Source organism: Poecilia reticulata, linkage group LG22 (assembly GCF_000633615.1).
Source record: "Poecilia reticulata strain Guanapo linkage group LG22, Guppy_female_1.0+MT, whole genome shotgun sequence".
In the NCBI taxonomy this organism is placed as follows: Eukaryota; Metazoa; Chordata; class Actinopteri; order Cyprinodontiformes; family Poeciliidae; genus Poecilia; species Poecilia reticulata.
The window spans coordinates 21,324,696-21,342,561 of NC_024352.1; the positions used below are offsets into that span (position 1 = coordinate 21,324,696).

General features: G+C 40.1%; 1 protein-coding gene across 7 annotated transcripts in view; it reads right to left on the minus strand.

The window, feature by feature from the left end:
• Window positions 1-97: 97 nt before the first annotated feature.
• unc79 (unc-79 homolog, NALCN channel complex subunit) overlaps window positions 98-17,866 on the minus strand; it is a 54,511-nt gene continuing 36,742 nt past the window's right edge. For 4 of the 7 annotated variants that reach the window (XM_008400074.2, XM_008400070.2, XM_008400072.2 and 1 more), the window contains 24 exons: window positions 17,487-17,824; window positions 17,213-17,395; window positions 16,393-16,555; window positions 15,431-15,580; window positions 13,745-14,962; window positions 12,779-12,880; window positions 11,919-12,035; window positions 10,801-10,903; window positions 10,574-10,714; window positions 10,436-10,474; window positions 10,259-10,371; window positions 9,336-9,421; window positions 8,875-9,048; window positions 8,106-8,174; window positions 7,914-8,024; window positions 5,245-5,349; window positions 4,854-4,931; window positions 4,656-4,745; window positions 4,396-4,571; window positions 2,635-2,818; window positions 2,119-2,322; window positions 1,961-2,038; window positions 1,089-1,130; window positions 193-381 (listed from right to left, as the gene is read on the minus strand). In XM_008400074.2, the coding sequence (XP_008398296.2) occupies window positions 193-381; window positions 1,089-1,130; window positions 1,961-2,038; window positions 2,119-2,322; window positions 2,635-2,818; window positions 4,396-4,571; window positions 4,656-4,745; window positions 4,854-4,931; window positions 5,245-5,349; window positions 7,914-8,024; window positions 8,106-8,174; window positions 8,875-9,048; window positions 9,336-9,421; window positions 10,259-10,371; window positions 10,436-10,474; window positions 10,574-10,714; window positions 10,801-10,903; window positions 11,919-12,035; window positions 12,779-12,880; window positions 13,745-14,962; window positions 15,431-15,580; window positions 16,393-16,555; window positions 17,213-17,395; window positions 17,487-17,824 (4,253 nt within the window). Of the gene's footprint in view, window positions 382-1,088; window positions 1,131-1,960; window positions 2,039-2,118; window positions 2,323-2,634; window positions 2,819-4,395; window positions 4,572-4,655; window positions 4,746-4,853; window positions 4,932-5,244; window positions 5,350-7,913; window positions 8,025-8,105; window positions 8,175-8,874; window positions 9,049-9,335; window positions 9,422-10,258; window positions 10,372-10,435; window positions 10,475-10,573; window positions 10,715-10,800; window positions 10,904-11,918; window positions 12,036-12,778; window positions 12,881-13,744; window positions 14,963-15,430; window positions 15,581-16,392; window positions 16,556-17,212; window positions 17,396-17,486; window positions 17,825-17,866 lie in introns of all 7 variants that reach the window. The other 3 variants (XM_008400077.2, XM_017302520.1, XM_017302519.1) reach the window with 2 other exon arrangements.

Below are 17,866 nucleotides of genomic sequence, written 5' to 3' on the forward strand. Positions count from 1 at the left end.
TTCTTAGGCACAAAATAAAAACATTTACCCAACTTTTAATCACCACTTTTATAGTGATTACTTTAAAATAGCAACGATTTGCTGTACAAGTATGAAAGGTGCTTCCTTCTGAAAACTAATCCAGCACAGTATCAGTGGATCCCGTTTTGTTGGTTTTTTGGTCACACGGTTCAGCCGCGGCAGGACGACGGGTCACATGGGGTAGAACTGCGACGCCGCCTCCGACGACTGGATCTCCACCTGCGCCATCTTGAACTGGGTGCACTGCAGCCATTTGCGCAGCGCGAACGGCGGCGCCCCGGATGTCTGGCCCTGCAGGCACTGATGGTTCACTCGGTTCTGGATGGCCTGGAGACGCAGCTGCAGCCCCGCCGACAGATGCTGGTGGACGGATGAAAAACAAAGGACAGATCCGTTTGAAATGGTGTAAAAGTTCTGATTATATCTCTAGAAGTATCAACTTTTCTTCATACTGTTTAGTTGAGTCATTGCAGATCTGGACAATGGAATGATTTTAACTCAGGACAGTTTGCTGTGAATTGTAACCATGGCAACAAGGTGTTTCTGTTTAGCTGTTTTTTCTGATGATCAAGGGATCCTATCCCCTACTTCAACATCTCTTTACCCAGCTTTCTAACCACAGTGGCACTCCCAAAAGGGGGCCAGTTGGAGGCCATGGCCCCCTCTTGAAAAAATAAAAACAAATGTAAAACCCAAGAAATAAATACAAAATAAATATGTGAATTAATAAATAATTTAACTAATACAATTATATATATATTTGTGTTTTTTCTTGGCAGCTAATGAGGCGGATTAGCAGAGCTTGCAAACAAATAATGAATTTATTCAGAACATGTTGATGTGGAAATTGAGCTGTTAGCATGAAATTACAGCCATGAGACTTTGATATAGAAACACCTTCAGTCAGAGGCCTCTTCAGACTCACTCCAATACTGACTGCTACAGGAGACCCTTCCTACCCACAGGATCACCATCGACAATAACTCTTGTCTTGTATAAGTCACAACGACATTTAAATCCCCCTTTGAGATAAATAAAGTTTTCTGAATTGAATGTGGAAGTCTTACCTTTAGGTTGGCCTGAATCATTGGCAGCCACATTGGAATCAACTAAAAAAAGGAATCAAAATTAATGTAAAGGGAACGAGAAAAGTGAAGATTTCTTTTGTTTTTAATTTTCTGGACACACTTAGATGTTTCGCAGTTGTACAACAAAGTATTAGGGTCAAGCTATGATGATTTTTTTGTTTAATTACGGGAGTATAGTCACAATATTAGGAGAATAAAGACGCAATTTTACCAGAAGAAGAAAACCTAGTCGACGGAGTTCTTTATTCAAAATGGACACAAAGTAATTTGATCCTGATGTGTTAAAAGATTAAACATTTTCTTACCTGTAAAACTTGTAATGCACAGTATTCTTCATTTTAATTTTGTGTTAATTTTTGTGTAGAAATTGTGACTTTATTCTGGTAATATTATGACTTGATTCTCTGAATTAAAAAAAACGCAGCCTGGACCCAATATTTCATCACAGAGTTGACCTCAATTCAAATAAATAGAAGCTGTAAAACACTCTTGTGAAACAAGATGGCCGCCTTGGATATGCCAACATCACTATAAACTAGGAGCTGATTGGTGAAAAAAGAAAATCCAGATTTTCAAAAAATTAAATCTTCAAAAACCAAGATTTCAGCGCTAAACTGATCAATATCAATGACTGTTGATATTTTTTAAATGTTGCTTTTTGGTCTCTAGGTCTATGGGTTCTGTTTAAACAATTTCTCGATTTTAAAGGCCAGGAAGTGATCAGATTTACTCGGATTATGTTTGTCTGTCATTAAAATCAGTTTGGTGATCAGAAACAAATAAGTGTGACAAAAGGTAAAAACAGCTGAAGTCTCTAATACTTTTTTTTAATTAGTAAAGTTGAATCAAACCTTCACAAAGATGGTGGAGTTGCATTCCTGCAGGGCTTCCATCAAACTGATGACATGCAGACAAACCATCTCTACCATCTGAGAGACGAACATGAAAACATAATCTGTTATAATCTGACACGTAGGATCTTATGACATCACAGGAGGTGAACCCTCACCACTTTGTTGTGGGCCATGAGCTGCAGGATGCTGGGAGTAACCCGACTCCAGAACTCCAGGCCCGTCAGAATGGCGCTGGATGAGAACTCGGTCTGGTTCTGGTTCTGGAGCGACGGCACGGCGGCCGCCTGCTCGCAGTAGATGGTCCACAGCTGGGCGAACATGAAGGCGTGGAACAGGGAGCACATGTGCAGCACTGACGTCTGTAGAAGGCGGGGAAAATTAATTAAGGCCATAAAAACGTTTCCCCAAAGTAAAATTCAAGAAATGTAAAAGTTTTCAAACTTTTCAGCTACAGAAGTGGATTAAGACCACTGGAGATAAAAAGAATCCTGACTTTAATCTCAGAATATTAAGGTCAGAATTCAGATTTTAAAAAGTCATAATCCTGAAAAAAGGCATAATTCTGAGATAAAATCCAGATTTCTGAGATTAAATAACTGAGACTTATTCGCGAACCAGAGCTGAATTGACTTGTAAGCGACCAGTGAGCAACAGATCCGTGTCATCCTGACCTTGGACTGCTCTGGGAAGCCGATCAGGATGACGATCAGATGGTCTGCAATGTGGGAGCCGGCGTCCAGCGGGATGGGCATGCAGGAGGTGGAGCCCTGGTGCAGGGCGCAGTGGGTCAGCGACCCCAGCAGCAGCCAGGACAGCTGCCGGATGTGGGACACGCACTCAATGAATTCCTTTGGCCTGCAAGCGGCAAACAAAGAGTGAATTCAGATTAACAAAGCGGCTCAGGAAGCGGGCACCGCATCCATCATCCTCTCACTCTGCCTTCACGAAGGCAGCCATGCTGATGCGTCAAGATAATTTCAGCAGGCTTTACTAAGCATCACTTGATGTGGAAGCCCTGTAAATTATTCAGAGAGCGAGCCACTGGGGAAACTCCTGATCCAACCAATGTAATCAATCTTATTTACAGTGCAGTAAAAGGTTTTTGTTGCCATTATAGATTTATTGCGTTTTTATTTTTTTCCTTCCCACAGTTTAATGTTTCGTCAAATAAATGCTGTTGGATTCAAACCCAGTCCACATGTAGCCGGACATCTGGCAAAACAAATAAATACATTTTGGTGCGTTTTGGTCCTTCATTCACACATAAACTCTTTTATATCACTAAAAACGATAATACTGGTGGATAATTGTACTGAAATCCCCTGAAAACCCACAATTAGCACCAGAACATTTATATAAACTAACCTTGGAGATCATAAGTAATAGATGACAGTAATGAAATAAAGAGAGAAGGGTGAATATAACAAACTGAATAAACATTTATTTTATTATAGTTTTGAACTGGAATCCCAAGGCAGCAAGTGGTTCATGTGCCTCTGTGATGCGGCTCATTCTTCCTCCTAATAAGGACGTTGAGGCATGTTCCGCACTTCATGATGACATTTGGTTTGCGCCCTCTTCACTACATAGCAACAATTTCAGCTCTTAAAAGCAACAGGAAGAGTGCAGGTAAACCAAATGGCAATGAAACTAACTTATTGGAAGAAAAAAATGCTAAAAATAAATAAGATGAAATAATCTTCCTGCATTAACGTCTTTATTGAAACCTTTTTTATTTTATTTTCAGGCTTGAATTCACTCCAAAACACCAAAAACCCAACAGCAAAACATTTAGACATGCAAATAAACAATTCAATTCATTTTTTAAAAAAGGAAATGAAAAAATAGCATTTTTTAATGAATTTGAAACAGGTGAAGCTAAACCTTTGCAGCTGAAGAAGCTTTGAGTAAAACAGGTTTACATACAAAGGTGTTTTTATGCAAAATATATATTTTATAAAGTCTCAGCTTAATTACTAATCTGAATATGTAGATTTTTTTAGCAAATGGCCTTTTTTAAAGCTACAGTTAATGATTAATCAATTGCTAAATTAGTTGCTGATTATTTCAATAATTGATTAATCACTACTAATCCGATTAATCGTTCCAGCACTAAATATGTAAATCTAAAGTTTCATCTTTTTATTGGTTGCGAGCAGAAATCCATCATAACTGGCAGAAATAAAAGCATTAAAGCAGTGTAACTTTTTAATAATATTAAATTTTTTTACTATTTCAGAATAATTCTAACAGAATTCGTCTTTTTATTTTGATCTGTTCATGATGTAATCAGGAGGTTTTGCAAGTGAAGTTTATTTACTGCACCAATGAAAAGTCCCTTTCCTTTCTTTACTCTATAAACGCCATTAGAACAAAATGTCTGCTCTGAATCCGGCCTTAGTGAGCGACGGGGTGGATGTGCTTGTTCTCACCCTTGCTGCATGGTGGAAGGCGGATGATAAAGCCAGGGCAGATACCGAACCACAGCTTTGTTATCCCGGTGGTTCCCTTTGCTGATCTCCATGGCTGCAACTTGGGCCAAACCCACTTTCAAGTTTCCCCCAAAGGTGTCCTCATGCAGCGGCTGACAGCACGCCTTCATGTGGTTCTGAAAAGTCCATTCAGAAGGTGGGAAACATCACCGAAGAGAACAAATGTGATAAAAAAAATCTACCGATGAGGTAAGACGTACTTTTAGTTTAGTTAGAGTATGCATATCTGCAATGAAGTCCAGCAGCTCACTGGTGTACTGCCTCATGCACTCCATTGCTGCAGTCGTACACTGTAGGGGAAGAAAACAGCTTATCTTTATCGAGGTCCGTCTGTTCTTCCTGCTGTTTTATTGGGCTCGGCTTAATAGTGTTGTAACACACACGGTTTTAAGTCTCACCCCCGGCAGCGTGGAGATCATGTGCTTCTGGATGATGGTGGATTCTGCCAGACGCGTTCCTATATCTGCACAAACAAACTGGCAACATTCACAGCATTTTAAAGAGCTGCATTCATTATCTACTACGACTGCAACAATTATTTGAGCAATTATTCTATCAAATATTCTGGTGATTAATCGGATAAAAACTCACTTTCTGCAAATTTTGAGGATTTGTTTCATATTAAATGTAACATTTATGTATTGCTTGTATAGTTTTGGCTTAATTACTGCTTTTACTGTGTTGTTCTTTCACCAAATTACGTTAATGATTAATTGATTACTAAATTAGATTAATCACGATTAATCGATTTAGAGAGATTTACCAAAATGAACAAATCTTTTCTTTTACCTGGACCAGCAGTAGCAAGTTTGTATCAGGCAAAGGAGACTTGAACTTGAGAGCCTGCAGAAGCTCCAACACCACAATGCGGGACATGTAGAACTTATCTCGCTCCTGGATGAGAGGGGATGGAGAGGCGAGTAAATGTACTGGAGCAGCAAGACTGCCTTTTTCTATTATCACTCTTCCTTACTCATGCTGCGCGGAGAGCATAAACTCTGTGCTTGAAAAGAGGGGGAAGGACAGGCAGCGGGAGGGAGCGGAGGGCAGGCAGGGAGACTGAGAATAGCGAAGCTGAGGAGTAGATTTAGGCCAGTCCAGCCTCCCAGAGTCCCAGGCAGCTCAGATGAGGCTGTCAGGCTGCCTTCTCCCTCCCTGAGGAAAGGCTGCTCTCTTTGTTCATCCCTTCCACACAAAGCCCAGCTGCCTGTTTACAAACCACACTGTCATCTTACAGTTTGCCTCCCTCTTTCTTCCTTCCTCTCTGCGGTCGTGTTTGCTCATGTCTCTTTTTGCTTCTGCAGAACTGACGTTCCTCCCTGTGTGTCCATGCGCGTACCTGTTCGCCGCTCTCTTATAATTAAAAGTTAACGGAGCGTGCCGTTTTGGTAAATAGCGAATCAATCGGCCGTTCTTAAGCCCCGGTAAGACGGTCTGGTCAAACAGTGTGCAGTGCAGCAGCGAGAAATGGTGCATGAGATGAGAAATGTTCGATGCAATCTAATGGGTTTCCCTATAGAAACGTCTTAAATTACTTTGAATAATTAAGTAAGCTTAATGTACGGATTGATAACTAGGATCAACTGGAATGTACATATGATTGAATTTAAATATGAATTTTTTATGCAAAGTGTCATGAGGCAACAATTGTGAATTGACACTATGTAAATAAATTTAATTTTATTAGAATGTTCTTTAAATTCTTTGTTTTTATAATATTTATATTAATTTTTTTGCACAAAATCATTCTTAGACAATGAGATTTTACAGCATTAAAACCAGCTGACCAAATGTGCTAGAACTCCCATTGGGTTGCCAAGCAACCGACTGGGCTTCTCTGGGGTTGCTAGACAACGAGCAGGGCTTCTAATCTTCTTACATTCCGAAGGTTTTTGAAACAGCAAATTTTTTAGCCACCTAAAAACATTCAATTACTGTCAATAAACCATTTGGGTGTTTTTGTAAGCACTTGGTTCGAAGGAAAGACCAAAACGGAAGTACAACAATGTGCAAAATATAAATTTTGCATTACAGGTTCCCTAATCTACTCAATCCAATGGTTCCTGCATTTCAAAAAATAAACAACATCCTGTTGTATTCTAATACAGACAGTGATTCTTACCATTATGAAAATATCAGACAACTTGGAAAAACTGGGCTTCATTGTCAGTGTTTGGTAGATAAAGCCATTTTCTGGTAACAGTTTTTTTTTGGCTCCTGTGTTTAGAATCTGAATTAAAAGCATTTTTTTCTAGTTTCGATTGCAAATATCTTACTACACTTATGAGTAACTTTTAAGGGATACATAAGAGCTGGTTTTTAGTCAATAATTTTAAAGTACTGGTTCCACTGGCAGATTTTTATAACAAGATGTTTTTCCCATATTATAAGTGAAAATATCTGCCAGTGGTGCTGGTCCTTTGGACAGCAGGACCAAAAACATTGCTGGAGTCCAACACATTCTGTTGAAGCAGCTGCAGGTTTGGAATTGCAGTGTTTGTAAGGTGAGAAATTAAACAGAGTGGAAAATCAATACAACAGGCGACATAAAGCATGCGGTGCTGACAGTGGCGGAGACCAGGGCAGGCTCCATCTCTGTCACAAAGAAACGCACCATACATCACCTGCTCCGGCACACAAACTAATCTCGTCAATCAATAGCGCCTGATTATTTACTTCATCATCTCTGACACAAGGCCACATTTCTAGCTGAGTGGAGAGCCGGGGAAGCAGGAGCGTCACCTAAAAGTGATGAGCGAGAAGCCAGCAGATTGCAGCAAACCGGTTTAACTCCTAACACCCCGGGCCAAACGAGGTTTCTTTTACCCACTTTGTTATTGGCCCTCCGATTCACTTTTCCCAAAGTGAAATTCAAACACTTTTCAGCTTTGTCATGGTAAGTTTTCAAACTTTTACACCAACCTGGTGTAAAAGGGGCCAGTGGGGTTTTTAGAGGGGACAATGGCCCTTCCTGGCCCCCCATAGGGGTGTCACTGCTAACAACACAACCAAAAAGAAACAATCCACCCCATAAAATCCACAAAACACACCAAGGGATGGCATTATGACAGTGTATTAGGGCCATACTAGTAAAAAATAAAACTACAAGACTAAGTCCATAAGATTGCGAGAATAAAATTGTATGAAAAAAGTCTAAATAATATGAGAATAAAATCATAATATTACAAGGACAAAAAAGTAACATCTTTACAAAAATAAAGTCAAAACATTACAAGAATAAAGTCATAATATTTTGAGAAAAAAGTCATATTATAACTTTATTCTTGTAATGTTATATTTTTTATTTCCTAAGCATGGCCCTAATCCTTCACGTTATCATAACGTCAAAAAATAGCATTAAAATGTAAAACATCTTTATAAAGATGGATAAAAATGCTAGGCTGCAGCATTTAATTTTTGAGACTATTTGTTTTTGAAGAGGTTTCTGACTAAAGCACCTTGTTGAAGCCTTTGTAGCAAAGTCCACACAGTTCGACGAGGTAGGAGAGGCTGAACGATCCGTACTGGATGACGAAGCTCAGCAGCTTAGAGAAAGGCTCCAGCAGACTCTGCAACATTTCAGCACGTTTCACTTTTAACAGATAAACTTCACATCTAGTTACATTTCAAATGTTTTGCTTTGAACTTACCCGAGTTGCGTTTGTAGTTGGGATCTTTAGAAGACAAATAATAATCCTTAAACTGGAATCCATTGGGCACTGTGGAGAGACACATTGCAACGTATTTCACTAACGATTATTTTATTCTGCAGATTAATCGATTATTCTATTGATTAATCAGATAAAATGGCACTTTCTAAAGATTTTTCACTTAACCCTTCCAATACTAGAAATATCTTAAAAGATGCAAATAAAGAAACAATTTAAATTTATTTTTCTTAAATAAGAAAATAAACATTTTATTGCCTAAAATCCAAAAATACAGCATTCCTTCAGTGAATTTGAATTGGATGAAGTGAAAGTTATGGCATTTGAGGAGTTTCGGGTAAAACATATTGACACACAACAGGTTTTATTAATCTTAAATCCGTATATTGTACAGTGTTGTCTTAATTACTGCTCTGAGTGTGCAAATGCCCTTTTCTCCAGTTAACGATTAATCGATTGCTAATTTGGTGATTAATCCAATTAATCGTTCCAACCTCATATTAGACCACCATAGGCTGTTATCATGCTTTAAAAAATGGAGATCAAACCCAAACATCTGGTCCTGTTCCTGGATGTTGTATGCTGACTAATTTGACATCCAAGGTTAAAAGCATCAGAGTCAAATCAATTACAATTTTAAGACTCTCCTATTGAACCAGACAAGGACACCGCTGGATGCTTTTTCCTTCAGCTGTAATCACATTAAAGCATATCAGCCCATGACTGAGTGAGCGGAAGAGTTGATATCTACCTTCAGAGGAAGCACGCAGGGCAGCTTTGTGAGGAAGGTCTGGAACTGGTTGCAGATGGTCGTCCACAGGTTGCTGGGAGAGTCCATGGGGAGAGCCTCCATGAAGGTGGCAATGTTCTCCAGGCAGTGCAGCATGGTGCCCCCTGCTGGTAGACTCTTTTTGTTGTTTAAGCCCTATGAATAAAAACAAAGCAGGCTTATGTAATATAGTTCTTTTAAGACAGAATATTTCCATTTAGGTGATCATTTAGCTCTGATTTATCAGTGTTTATGATGTAATCAATCACATGGCTGTAGACAGCTCATGCAGCTATTTTTAAAATTATTTTATTTAACAATAACAACAATAAACATTAACATGTTTATTGAAATATTTAGACAAGTTTCTTGTAAAAAAGACTTCTGCAGCCAGATCCAAGAAAAGCTTATTGTTTGACAAGCGCTCCCCCTGCTGGTTGTACCTCAAGCAGCATGTTGAGAGCAGCAACAGAGCTCAGCTCATTGAAGTCTATCAAAGACAACGCGAGAGTTCGCAGGAAACTCCCATCTGTGAAGATATTAAGAAAGAAATTATTTTATTCCCTGCAGGATCGGGCCTAGTCCACATGTAGATGGATATCTGGGGACAAAAAATTAATTTTAATGTGTTTTGGTCTTTCATCCACAAAATAAACTGTTTAGTATCACAAAAAACAATTATTTATAAAATATAAATAAAAAAAAAATGCTGCATTTGTATAGTCAAATAATGCACCAATATATCTGTCAGACATTTTATTAACTTTATATTATAAAACTATATTTAAAAGCAATTCAAATATCTGTCCACACAAATGAAGTTCCTACCGCCATGTTTGATTTCTAACAGGAACTTGTTGTTATTATGAAGCAATCTGATTGGCTGACATAGCCATAGCTTTGCTCTACAGTCTACGGAGCTAAATTAGGGCCATAAAGTTTGCTCAAATTTTATTTTTTATTTTTTTAAATTGACTGAAAATATTTGGAACAAAAAAATTTTAAAACTGAAAAAAAAAAAAAAAACAGAAAAAAAATCAAATGGAAAAAAAGATTTGAACCTGGAAAAATGTTTGAAACTGAATTTATTTTATTTTTTTAAAATTAATATTGAAAATAAAAATTTACACTAAAATATCTTTATGGCCCACAATTTATCTCCATATGCGTTTGACACATTTAAAATGTCGCTTTAGGGCGGATTTGTGAGGGTTCATTGGCTGGAAAACTTTTCTGACATAAATTGCTGGTGGATAATTTATGTTTTTAATCGATCTGGTGGAGATATTTGTTTTTTATTTTGTAAACCCAGCTGGGTGTGCACCAGGCTTCAGACTGACTTTGGGTAAAAAGAAGCAGCAGACACCTTTGATGTTGCTCTGGAAGAGCTGCGGTAAGATGCCGTTAGGGGCCAGCTGGTGAAACATGCAGCGCAGGAACTGCTTGGCCACGCCTGCTACGTTTCCAGGGATCAACATGCTGAAAAACAGAAAAAGTATTTCTGCATCCACACCTGAACACCTGAAGCTTTAAACTGTCTTACCTCTCAGCTTGTCCGGAGAAATTGCCACTCGACGCCAGCCTACAGAGGTCAAAGCAGCAGATGCATACTCAGGGAGGAATTATGCATGATGGTTATGAAACCATGAAGTGGTGTGTGGATGGAGCTGTAGCGCCCTACCTGCCCACAGACTGCATGATGTCAAGAAGCATGGGAGCGGCCAAATCCGGGCTCAGGTGGATGAACATCGACAGAACTACGACTGCCAGACCCAGAGTCTCCTCGTCATATTCCTCCAGCACGGCGGCGCAGTCCCGGCACCTTAGGCGAGGAACAAAAAAATACAACAAGTGATTCTGGGTATCAAACTCTGGTTTTTATCCAGGTGGAGGCGATGAATTATTCACCGGTCAGACATGGTGGTGGGCTGCTCGTCGATGAACTCCTCAGGTGCCGGAACAAACATGCTGACTGTGCTCGGCGCTGAAAGCAAGCTGGTTTTTGTGGGACCTGTTAAAGAGAAGATGTGATTCAGTTCTTGTTTTATCATCTCAGTAGGGCTGGGCGATACAAATAATAATAAAATAAAAAAAATCAGATTTCTTTTCCCCCCTACCAGATCTATGATTAGAGCCACTGTAGATAGAAAAGAAAAAAAGAAGTAAATTTCCGCCATTTTCTAGAAAAAATGTGGACATTTGAATCACGCAGAAAATGAATAAAAGTAGAAAAAAAATGTACTTTTGAAACTTATAAATTTCCAGGTTTTCTCAGAGATCAATCTCAAAATTGATCTCTGAGATCAAGTAAAATATTTTTAGCAAATATTTTACTTTTCAAACTCAAATTTCCAAGTGTTTCTCTAGAAAACTTCTGAGATTAATCTCAAAATTTCTGTGTTTCATTGCAAAATTTTACTTTTCATACTCAGAAATTTCCATGGTTTATTTAGAAAATTTGATTAAATTAGATTAATTCCAAAGTTTCAAATTTTTTTAAACACATTTTACAATGTTCAAACTCAGAAATGTCCTTGTTTTTTCTAGAACATTTCTGAGATCAATCGGAAATTTACTCTTCCTTTGTTTTTTTCTTTCTACAATGGTCCTAATATGCTGTCGTACAATAAAATTTCTGATTTCAATCTTGGCTATTATTCCAATTATCTCTTCTTTGAGTTGTACAAAAAGTAAAACTCAAAGAAATTTTACTGCAAGAATTTTTAATTATGAGAATGAAGTCAAAACACAATTTTGCCAGAACGAGAGAGCTTGAGTCGAGTAATCGCAGTCTGACATGAACAGCTCAGATCATGAGGTTCTTTCTTCAAAATAAACGTTGTTTGCCAAAAAAGATGGCCGCTCTGGGTGAGCTGACAAAACAAAACAAAAAAATCCAGATTTTCCAAAAGTTAAATCGTCGAAACAAAAATTTGATTAATAAAAATTGATCAGTTGCCCAGCCCTACATATCATTTGACGTAATTTCCTAGAAACGTTTTGTTGCTACAGAGAAAAGTCCTGACCGGTCTCCCAGGTGCAGATGTTGTGCGGCGCACTGGACTGGTGCTCCAGCTGCCTCTTCATCAGCTGACTCATCGTCAGGGCGCCCAGAGAGCCTCGCTTCGCCTGCCGGTACTGAGCTGAAGGTCACACAGCACAAAAAAAACACTAACAGTCACATAATGCTTAGTTTGACTTGTTTTTGTTAGTTTTACAATCTCAAATTGCAAATGGCCGCCTTTCTAAAGTAATGACCCAAGTAATATTTTGCCAAATGTAAAAAAATCAACAGAACTTTTTTGGCAAATCTCTTTTGGCATTATTGGGCCTTTATTTTAGGAAGGTGACAATATTTTAAGAGTTGTAACCAAATGTTAACACTATCGTATAAAAAGAAACAACCCTATTTTTTCTGACTGTCTAACATTAAATCAGATTAAACTTAAATTAAACTTTTCCTATTTTAGGCAATTAAAGATTACCAAAGTTGTTTGTATTTGCTGAAAGCCACAATAAGGGGAGAGTAAACAAGCTACTTAATAAGGCTGGAGTTCCACTGGGGTTGCTAGGTAACGGGGCTGAGCTCGGCAGGGGTTGCTAGGTAACGTCAGAATATACATTGAATGTAACTTATTGGGAGGTTTTTGAAATTGCTTATTTCTAGACACCAAAAAACATAAAATTATTGCCAAAAAATGTCTGTGTGATTTATTTTAAGCGCTTGGGCTGTTTTTTTTTTTAGAAGTATTTGATACCCAAATGGAAGTACATTTTGCATAATAACTCTCAGAGAGAGAAATGGGTTTTATATATTTTTAAGCGTATGGGAAATGGTTTTAGAAGTTCGTCAGACAGATTTTGTGGAGGAGTTTGTGATTCCTACTTGACACTGAGGAGCGATGGCTCGTTTCAGGCAGAGCAGCTTCAAGAGTTGGAGCTGAGGCCGATTCCCTGGGCTTTTCCAACGCAGACATGCCTTTGTGATCTGCAGAGAAATAAAGAGAACATACGCATTACAATATATTTGGAAGACCAGAAGTCTGCACTTCATCTGACTGTTTTATATGTAATACAACATCTGAATAGAGCTTCAACAACAGAACAACACAAGAGTGGTAGAAAGTGTATTTTATCCATCACAGTAAAAGGTTTATGCTCTAAAAACAGGAAAATAAGCAAGTCCTTAATATCATCCTAAGATAAATTATATGTACTAGATTTCTATAAATCGTCAAGGACATCTTTCTTCAGAAGTGCAAATAGGTTTTGAGGAAAATTTGTTAAAGTTGTCACCATGTTGAAAGAGTTTGTTAAGAGAGAGATCATCTGTGAAAAGATCGATCTCTTCCACCTCCATCCTGGTGTCTAAAGAAGTGCACCGCTCCCGAATGAAAACAACCAATCAGAGCCAGGAGGAGGGCCTTAAACGCTGTCAATCAATCTCATGTACTTGCTGTTACATGTACTAATGGTGGAGAAACAGCTTATAGTTACAGGAGAACGGTTTAACCACAGTCATCAGTGGCTATGCTAACTAGACTGGGCATTATTGACCGGCCCCAATAGAGGGGTGATTGTCAGCGCTAAGACCCCCTCCTGGCTCTGACTGGTTGTTTCTAGATAGCGTTGAGAGAAAACAATGCAAAATAAATAGATTATTTGTCTCATACCATCACCACTTAATGTCAGCTTCAACAAATATGTAAAAATATATTTTTTTATTAAAGTTACATACCGCAGCTAAAACTTCAGGGATCTGTGTCAACCATTAGACATTTGCTCCAGTGTTCCTCTCCAACAACCTGAGCTAATGACCGTTTTATTCCGGCTCTTACCCGTCGAGACTTACCCGTCTCAGTCGCTGCCTCTCCTCCCAGCTTGTCGAACGTGTTGAAGGAAATGTCAAGGTATTCCCTCTGGATGGCGCTGACGGCGATCTTCCTCTGCTTCCGCTGCCGAGGAACGATCTGAATTTTGAACTCTGCTTCGTCGTTATCGTCTGGGTTGTCGGGTTTGGGTTCACTGTCGGCTTCGTCCCCCATGTCTTCGTCTTCCTCGTCGTCTCCATCCTCCTCTTCGTCGTTGCTGTCCGTCTTGCTTCTGTCTGGCGAGGAAAGCGGCTCAGCTTTGTCCTCCGGGATGTCCAGGAAGACGGTCCTGCCAGAGGGACTGGAGCCGATCACAGAGGAGTCGTCTAAGGAGGAGTCGGGGACATTCGGAGTCTTCCTCAGCAGATCTCTCTTCTGCTTCAGGGTCATCGGGCTCTCATAGGAAACGTTCTCCAGGCGTTCAGGGATGTCTAAAGAGGCGCTTGAAGTCAAACCTTTGAATTTCCTCTCTGAAGATGGCGGCTCTTTTCCAACCACAGCGACTGGGTTGTTTTTTTCACTGGAGCAGTCCTCAACGCTCACCTGAACCACAGGAGACAACCGCAATGTGTTGCTGCTGGCAGGGGACGCCGAGACCTTCGGACTCCCGCTGAACCTGGAGCCTATGATGGTGTTGAGGTCAAACTCTTCGTCGCTCTCCACAATCCTCAGCGGAGGCAGCGGTTCGAACACCAAGGAGTCGCTGTCGGACATGGAGAGCAGAGAGTGTTTTTCTGGGATCGAGGTGCAGTCTGACGACAGGTCGATGAGGTCCTGGTCCTCTTTCTCCTGAACCGACCCTTCTAACGAGCCCTGGTCCAGTTTGTCCTCGAATGTCTCCATGCAGCTGAGCCGGACCTCTGGGATGACGGGTTTGGCCGTGTCTGACTGGCCGCCACGGGAACCTCGGCGATCCACGGGATCAACCCGAAACGAAGAACCGTCGCAGGATCCCTTTCCCTGCTGCCTGCGGGAGGAGAGGACCCCAGCGGGCGCCTGCATGTCGCAACGATCGATGCAGGACTTCCTGCGGTGTTCGTCCAAACTGAAAAGGATGGAGTCCGTGTTGGAAATGTCCAGAGACTTTTGCTTATGCATGGCCTGGAGGCGCTTCTTCCTGGTGCTTTCCTCCCTGACGCAGTGCAGGATGCTGTCCTGGAGCGCGCTGGCTTCACGGTACTCCGACAGCTCGATTTCACCTGACGCACAGAACACAATGAAGCTGTTTGGACAGTGTCTCGGTGGCTCCATCAGAGCTCTCACAGCATCACAAAGTTAATAAAAAGTTGCATGTCATGATAACATGTTGAATCAAGAGCTCTTCTACAAAATGGCCGAACGTAATTTCCCCAAAATGCCGAATATGTATCCGCTCCCAAGTATAAGCGGATCATCTCTCCAAAGGCTGAATAATATGCTAACGTCTCCTCTGATGGCTAATAGCTGATGAGCGCCGACGCCACGGCTGAATCGTCCATCACTGCTGCTATTTTTAATGACTTATCACGTAAACAAACTTATCTACGTGTGATTTTAATTTTATTTCTTATTTAATAGAAACACCACAGTTGCAAAATCGTGTTTTTGTATTTCAACATTAGCAGAATATAGGCAAACATTTGCAAATGCAGCTACTGATGTGGTTTATAAAGGTGAAAACTTCTTACTTCTCTTGGCGTTCAGCTCCACTGGCTGATACTTCACAGACTTGCTGCCTCCAATCCTTTTCAAACGGGCAAAAAATGTCTGGGACTCCTTGTTGGCAGCTCCAGTCGGTGTGTCATGGACGTCTGACTCATCGAAGACGCTGTCTTCCTCTGACGTAGAGAAACAATACAGGACATGCGATTTATCAAAGATGATCTATTATGCTTCCTTGAACAGATTAGGATTGGTCCATGGCGATACAAAACATGTTCATTACGTTTTTGCACAAAATAATTTTAGATAATGAGATTTTGGTCCTTCATTCCTTTCAGAATAAGCTGTTTTAGGGCCTCCTGTCACTTTAAATCCAAATAAACTGCTGCTGGTCACGGTCTCCAACTCAACGTTTACACTCACACGTGAAAATGGCTGTGAAATGATGAGTGACTATACAACTGTACAGATTTGAAAAGCAGAAGTGGAGCCTCCTGTACAGCCAACAAGAATGCAGCAAATGGTTTCTGGAAGGTAAGTCAACAATACCTCCCATTCATGTTTTTAGCATTTTCTTTTCTTTTTTTTTTTTAAATCTCTTTCTCACTGTTTATTTAATGTCACATGCTGTTTTTATTTTAATTATGTAAAGCACTTTGAAATGCCTTGCTGCTGAAATGTGGTATACAAATAAAATTTGATTGATTTTTGAACAATAAAACACGTGTCTTTTCCAGCAGCCATTGTACATTGGTAAAACCAGCTGACCAAGTGTGCTGGAGCTTTGCTTGGGTTGCGAGGTAACAGGCTGGATTTGGCTGGGGTCTGTTGGTCTTACAGAAAATCTCAAAAGGTCTTCATTTTGTTATTAAATATCCACATATACCTAAATATGTTAGAAAAATTCACAGGCTGCTTCACGATCTAAAAATCAGTAGTTATTAGCGACTCATAAAATGGACGAGTTATTAAAGCGTTTTTTTTTTACCTTTCTCCTTCTCGCTGTAGCGGCTTATGTTGGAGTTGTCGCTGTAGAGCGGCCCGGCGGCGGCGTGCGGGCGGCAGCTGTGATACTGAGCGTTCAGGGTGTTGATGGTGATGTGCACCAGGTGAAGCACCACTTTACTGCCATCCATCTCTCGATAAGGGTACTGCAACACATCAAGTACATGCTCTGAAGTTCAGAGTCCACCCTGGTTAAAGTTTCTAATTTTTCTGACTGAAGATATTTGCTGCTTCCTGACTTTTTCACTCATTTTCTTCTATTTCTATCGATTTTTGGACTATCTCGCTTTATCATGATAAATAAAATGTTGAAATCAACATGAAGAATATCAATTAAAATATATTTTCTTACTTGTTATTTTGTGCCAAGAACAGTACAAGTAATTTTGTAATCTGCATAACTGGATTCGTTTTAGAGGTTGTATTTTTCCAGAAATATTCATTTGGAGAGTTTGCTACTGCAATAAATGTTTATTTTATTTAAATGTGGAGGGTGTTGAATAAATATGGCTGAAACCAGAAATTACCAAACAATATAAAACAGGTAATATTTTTTCTCTCACTTTGACTGTAACTCAAACTTACCAAATTAAGATAATTTATTTTAATAGTTTAAAACTCAGTTATAAAAAAGTGCTATTTTAAAATATCAAGAATTATTCATGCAACTTTTTTGCTGAACTGTGATTTTAAAAAATGGGTTAAAAATATTGAATTGTAATATATAATTGTCGCTATACTTCAGTCTAAGAAACCATGACTGCAAATGACTTCTGTGCTGTATTTTTTTCTTGTAGAAATACCTTGTAGAGGATAACAAGCAGGGCTTTGAGCCACATCTGCCGAATATGTGGCTTCAAAGCCCACAAAGAGCATCGGGGTGGCTGCTGAAAATAGTGTCTGAGCTGCGGACAAGCGCAGTACTTCAACACCTGGACCACCAGGGGCAGCAGCTGCTTTCCCAAACCGATATTATAATCCATCACCTGAAGGAAACCACAGTCAGACTCACATTGTTTACAATTCAAACACAATGATGTGATGCAAAAGTGGGAAATTAAATCGGATTTCAGTCACTTGTGCAATCCCAGCAATGAAGGCGTTGAAGCAGGTGGAGGTTCGCATCTTCTGGGGTGCGATCATGAAGCAGCCTTCCTGTTGGTCGTAACCCAGCAGCACGTACAGGTGCCTCTTCACGGTGTTGAACGCCTTGGCGCTGCTGATGTCAGCGTCGGCGCTGCTCTGGTCTTTGGCCATGAATTTCATGAGCACCATGATGAGCTGGTGAACCGTCTGGTGGTCGATGCCGGCATCTTCGGGCAGCAGGTCTCTGATTATGGTGTCGTCCTCAGGAGAAGGAGTCTGGCCTGTAAGAGGTGCTGAAGCGTCAGGGTTAAAGTGCAGGAGGAAGCGTGCTACAGGGAGGAGGGGAGGGCAGGTAGCAGCAGCGGGGTGGG